This window comes from Miscanthus floridulus, chromosome 19 (assembly GCF_019320115.1).
Source record: "Miscanthus floridulus cultivar M001 chromosome 19, ASM1932011v1, whole genome shotgun sequence".
Classification (NCBI taxonomy): Eukaryota; Viridiplantae; Streptophyta; class Magnoliopsida; order Poales; family Poaceae; genus Miscanthus; species Miscanthus floridulus.
In genome coordinates, this window is record NC_089598.1 from 14,997,004 (window position 1) to 15,003,277 (window position 6,274).

The 6,274-nt window shown below is 49.5% G+C and overlaps 1 protein-coding gene across 1 annotated transcript; it reads right to left on the reverse strand.

The window, feature by feature from the left end:
- Positions 1-498: 498 nt before the first annotated feature.
- LOC136525602 (uncharacterized mitochondrial protein AtMg00810-like) lies at positions 499-1,329 on the reverse strand. Its single transcript, XM_066518539.1, has one exon. It carries the CDS (start codon positions 1,327-1,329, stop codon positions 499-501), a length of 831 nt encoding a protein of 276 aa, XP_066374636.1.
- Between the last annotated feature and the right edge of the window lie 4,945 nt (positions 1,330-6,274).

A 6,274-nucleotide genomic window follows, 5' to 3' on the forward strand; every position in this document is an offset into this window, starting at 1 on the left:
TATCAATATATTTGAAAGAGTAGGATTAGGGAATACTCAATAATTACTATGTTGGATCAGCGTTTACATATATAGGCATTGTGGGGAGCAGCGGCGGATCCAGGAAATATTTTAGGGGGACTCAACACTGCTACTCGATCTTAAGTCTCAGCCCCCCTACACTATAGAACTTTGCCTAAAAATTCATAGGGGCTCTACAGTAATTTGCACTGCTTCGGTTTGGGTAGGGGGGCTTGAGCCCCCCCCCCCCCCCCCCCGCCCCTGGTGGGGAGGCTAGGCAGGCCCACACGCCATATTACATTCCAACACTCCCCCGCAGTCTAAATTGGGAGCATCGCGAACATTGAGACTGGACCTAAACTCCGTGAACACGGACGTCGGCAAACCTTTGGTGAAGATGTCGGCGTACTGGGACGAAGTGGGAACGTGCAGGATGCGGACTTCGCCGAGGGCGACTCGTTCTCTAACGAAGTGCAGGCCGATCTCAATATGCTTGGTTCACTGATGCTGAACCGGGTTGGTGGAGAGGTAAACGGCACTGATATTATCGCAGTAGACCACTGTAGCACGACGGAGTGGGCAGCGAAGCTCTATCAGAAGTTGGCGCAACCAGCAGGCTTCGGCGACTCCATTCGCGACTGCTCGATACTCCGCCTCTGCACTGGACCTAGACACTGTAGGCTGACGCTTGAACGACAAGGAGATGAGATTGTCCCCGAGAAACACCGCATAACCCGAGGTAGATTTGCATGTGTCAGGACAACCCGCCCAATCTGCATCGGTGTAGACAGTGAGATCAGCTAGAGAGGTCCGGTGGAGGTATAGACCGAGATCCAATGTACCTTGAAGGTACCGGAGAATGCGCTTCAGAGCGCTCAAATGAGGTTCCTGTGGGTCATGCATGTACAGGCATACCTGCTGAACAGCATATGCAATGTCTGGTCTGGTGAAGGTGAGGTACTGAAGAGCCCCGACAAGACTACGATACTGATTCGGATCAGCGACTGAAACACCATCAGCAGAAAGCTTGGAGTGAGTGTCCACAGGAGTGCTGCTCGGCTTGTAGTGACTCATACCGACGTGGTCCAGAATGTCCAGCATGTACTGTCTCTGAGAGAGAAATAAACTGTCACTTCTGCGCTGAACACTGACACCCAGAAAATGGTGAAGAGGCCCCATGTCTGTCATGGAGAATTCCTGGCGAAGTGCTGCGATAATCCGATGGAGGAGACTCGGAGATGACGCAGTGAGAACAATATCATCAACATAGAGTAAAAGAAAAGCCATGTCAGCACCTTTGCAGTAGATGAACAGCGACGTGTCAGACATGGCCTCGACAAACCCGAGTGAGGTAATGTGAGAGGCGAAGCGACTGTGCCAGGCGCGAGGAGCTTGCTTCAACCCATAGAGTGACTTGTTCAGGCGATAGACATAATTGGGCTTGGAAGAGTCGACAAACCCAGTTGGCTGTGCGCAGTAGACTGTCTCAGTCAAAGTGCCATGGAGAAATGCATTCTTCACATCAAGCTAGTGAATCGGCCAGGAGCGAGACAGTGCCAAAGTGAGTACCATCCGGATGGTCGCTGGCTTGACAACTGGACTGAATGTCTCATCATAATCAATGCCCGGACGCTGTGTGAAACCGCGAAGCACCCACCGGGCTTTGTAGCGGTCAAGAGAGCCATCTGACTTGAACTTGTGATGAAAAACCCACTTGCCGGTAACAAGGTTGACGCCAGGAGGGCGAGGCACCAAGGTCCACGAATCGTCTCATGATACCATGAAAGAGTAGGATTAGGGAATACTCAATAATTAATATGTTAGATCAGCGTTTACATATATAGGCATTGTGGGGAGGCTAGGCAGGCCCACACGCCATATTACATTCCAACAATATTAACTCATATCACTACAGGAACTGTTGGCTTCCCCGAGTGCCAGTTACACTCGGAGAAGCCTTCCCCGAGTGCAACGCTCGGGGAAGAGCCTCCGGCTAATCCTCCCACGGGAAAGGCGCCTTCCCCGAGTATCGAAAATCATGCACTCGGGGAAGGCTTTGCTGAGTGCCGTGCTGGCACTCGGGGAAGACTTGACGCCGTTGGCCGACGGCCGACGCCTTTTTTTATTTTCTTCCCCGAGTGCAACACTCGGGAAAGATTTTGAATTTTTTTAAATACTCTTTGCCGAGTGCCACAGCTCAGGCACTCGGCAAAGAAATTTGTTTTTTTTAAATCCCTCTTTCCCGAGTGCCACAGCACAGGCACTCGGGGAAGCCACCTCTAAAATTCTTTTTTTTTGTTTTTTGCTTTTCCATGTAAACAACAAAGCATATATATATCACAAACCACAAATCAACACCAATATGTCACAAACGACCAAATTTGTCCGAAATCCACAATATATTAGAAACCACACGTTCAAAAGTACACACTATTCCAAGTTCACAAGTTCAATACATAAAAACGACTCCGAAGGCGGCTCACGGCGACTGTGAGGGGTGGGACGCCCCAGCGTGCGATCCCGCGCGACGGTCCAGGTGGGGATGGCCCGACGTGCGATGTCGGTGACCCTTCGACATGGTTCGACGCCGCCCCCGATTGATGCTGCAAAAAAGAGAGGAGATTGCACGTGAGTGACAAGATAAAAATGTAAGAAGTGTAAAGAAAAGTTGAAAATTTCGGCAGCACCTCCCCTGCACTGGGAGGTTTCCAAAACCTGCAAGAAAAACATCGGCACGAAGGCCGACAACCACATTTCCGGCACGAAGGCCAACACATCAACAAATCCGGCACGAATGCCGACACATCAACAAATCCAGCATGAAGGCCATCACTAGGTTTGACACTAAGCATGAGCAAAGAAAGTAAAACATCTGTACTCATACTCACCAGAGTAGACTCTCGATGATATGGTGGTGGTGGTGCAAGCAGCTCTGCTGGATCTCCCAACCTTGTTGCTGCCCAAGTTGTTGCACGAACTTGAGAAAACCATCTTGCTGGGCCTCCAAAGCTTGTACCCTCTGACGCTCAAACTCCCGCTCAGCCCGCTCAGCCTCCCACTCAGCCAGCAAACTCTTTTGCTGAGCCCGAAGTTGCTGCAGCTCGGCCTACAACGTTTGACCTCAATGTTTCAATAATGCAGAGCTAAGGAACGTAAAAGTGAAAGAACGACGAATGAAACTGGAATACTTACCTGGATTGAAGCCACCACTGTCGGCCGTTGGCTTATGGGCACACTAGAGCTCGTGCTCGCTGCTCGTAGGCGGTTGAGAGGAGGAGTACAACCCGTCTCGAGGATGCCATCGCCCATGTAAAACCGCCTATGCTTCTTGCCTTGCCCAATCCTCATCACTAGCTCAGGATCAAGGCGCTCCTTGGTCCTCGGATCATAGTCCAACCCGTGGACTAACCTTGATGCCTCTGTGTACGAACTGAGGCGGGTGTGGACGCTGGAGTTGGTGTACATCTCTGGGCCCGCATCCGGGTTGTACTCAATGTTGGACTTTGCCGGGCCCATGTGGGCCAGAGCATACGTCGTGAGTTGGCCAATTGGCTGGCCACCGTGCGCCGCCTCCTACGAGAAAGACAACAACATGTGGTTAGGAATCATGCAGAATTGAGCGCGGCTATATTAGACAAGTGGTGGAGACTTACATATGTCTTTTTGTATTTGTTGAGGCTGGCACTGCCCTGATGGTGAGGTACACCTGGCATCAGCATACGGTGCTTGCTTTTCTCTTGGTGCGCCTTTTGCCAGTCCGCGTCCAACCATTTGTCCACTATAGCAGCCCAGCAATCGGGAAAGGTGGCGCACCAGCTCGGAATCACCTACAAGCCATCAGAAGATCAAATTAGGCATAGTTAATCTAAAAAGAGATCAATAGGAGATGTTTTCTATTTACCTGTAGGTACTGCTCCCTTGTCAGAATCTCTATCTCTCTTCTTGCATGAGTTCTGTTCATTCTTCTATTACGGTAGGTGGCGTTGTAGTCAATGTGCGCCTGGAGGCGGGACTCATGATACAAGTCCGAGACACGCCTTCTACAGGAAGTGGCAGCCACCTCATGCACCCTTAACTCCTGTCCCGGCTGGCATCTGAAGAAGTCCTGCATAAAGACACGAGGTATCCATTATTTTATTTCAAGAATGTCCAATGAATGCAATGAATTGAGGGTCATAGAGCGAGAAAGGCTTACCACAACTCCGTAAGCACCTGATCCGCCAAGTTTAGGTGCCCAGCGTAGTGGTCGAACGAGGGTATCTCTGGGTCCTCATCCTTCGACGTCCACACCAGGCCAGGGAAGTGTTCCCTACATAGAAGTCCCAGGATCCCATTGACATTGCGAGCCAGGACCCCCTCCTCCACAAGCATCTAGTTCCTGCACAAGTGGTTAACAATAGTTATTATTAGCTCTTATTATGATTTTTCAACATATCAAATGAAGAACATATGAAGTTACTTACCTATCCCCCTCGAGTGCAATCAGTGGGCAGCGGTCAACAAGAATCGGTCGCTTCGGGAGCTGGCTGGGACCTCGCTTATAGGGTTTCGAGGCTGACAGAGGAAGTCAAACCCCCTGCCCCCTCCTCAGGACTGTGTGCGGAACCCCCTCCTCGGACGCTGTGCGGAACGGCGTCAGTCGTACATCTGCGGAATGGTGTCCTCACCCACCGTGGGCAGAGGTACTGTCGTCAGCCCTAGCAGAGCGCGAGGAGCCGAGGTCGTGGTCAGTCGACTGGCGGAGCCCCCCAGCCTAGGCCTGCCCCTCGGATGCCTCTGCCTCTCTGACGGCTCCGTCTCCGTCTCCTCAGCCGCTGACGTGTCCCTCGGCCTCGAGTAAGTCGAGGGACAGCTCCTCCTAGTGGGTTCCGATCACCTACAATTAAAAATAACTATTATTAGTCATGATAAACGAGAAGTACTTAGCAAGGGATGCAAAATAAAGAAAATGTAATTACAAAATAACATAGTATTACATGTATTTCTAATATTCTTCATGATCGGGATTATCTGGACAATAGGTATCGTCATCACTATCAAGAGCCTCCAAATCGTCAACAGCCTCATCCTCATCGCTGTCTAGTTGTAGTCCGTCAAGCATTTTCAAGTCTCTCGGATCATGCACCTCATCTGCAGGCTTGCTCGTCAACAACCCATTCCTCGTCTACTTCCATTTCAATCTCCCCGGATTAAGTCTATCTCAAGCATCCCTGGTAGTCCCTCGTCTTGTTGATAGAACTCCCCTGTCATGTGTGGGTGGGTTCAAGTTGTAATCATCATCGTTGGGGCGAGGTAATTTACCATGTGGTGATACCTTGTGCACAATATACCAACCCTGAAGACATGGGTCGGTTTTGCACTGCATATGGACAATAATAAACTTGCCTGGCTTGTTGAGCCACAATATAGACATCATCTCCTTCATAGAAGGAATCCTGTCTATTTCGACTATTCCAAGTTTAGGGGACTTTCTCTGTACTGCAGGTTTAAACCACTGGCATTTGAATACGACAAGCTTAGGTGCATTTTCACCATGGTATTCGAGCTCGTATATTTCTTTAACTGTGCCATAATAGTCCTGCTGATCAGCGTCGGGCGTAACTACTCCGGGCGTAAATACTCCGGTATTCGTGGTCCTTGCATTGGTCCGATTCTTCTTGTAGCCTGTTGTGTGAAAGCGATATCCATTCACGTCATAAGCGTTAAATGACGAGACCTTACAGTAAAAGCCTTTGGCCACTTGTCGTAATTCAGCACTTATAGACAAATCACTTTGGCACTACAAGATCAAGCAGGAGAGAAATGAAATTAGGCAACTAGGAACGCCAAACTTGGAACGAGCTAAGTTGGTCAGAAGGTACCTTTCTTTGGAACCATGTAATGAAATCAACCTTGAAATCAGGCGAACCATGTTGAAGAAGGGTATCTCGTTCATGGTCAGAAGGTGGACTTGGATGATGCCAGTATTGATTAAAAAATTCCCTGCACCGACAAGCAACAAGGTTGTTGGATGCAGAAAATTTATGGAGTATGTAACAAGTTCGTTGAGAACTTACCCCTGATACTTGTCGACTTCCTCATGTGATACTTGTCGACTTCATCATGACTTCCCTTGTTCTTCTTTTCTTGTTTTCACATTCGCTGCAGGGACAGAACGTGTCTCTCGCTCCCTTAGCTGCCTTAAATGCATGGTCCAAGAATTTCTCGGTCTTATCCATCCATTCACGGGTGATTTGAGACTGACTTGGGCGTCCCATGTACATCCACTCACGGT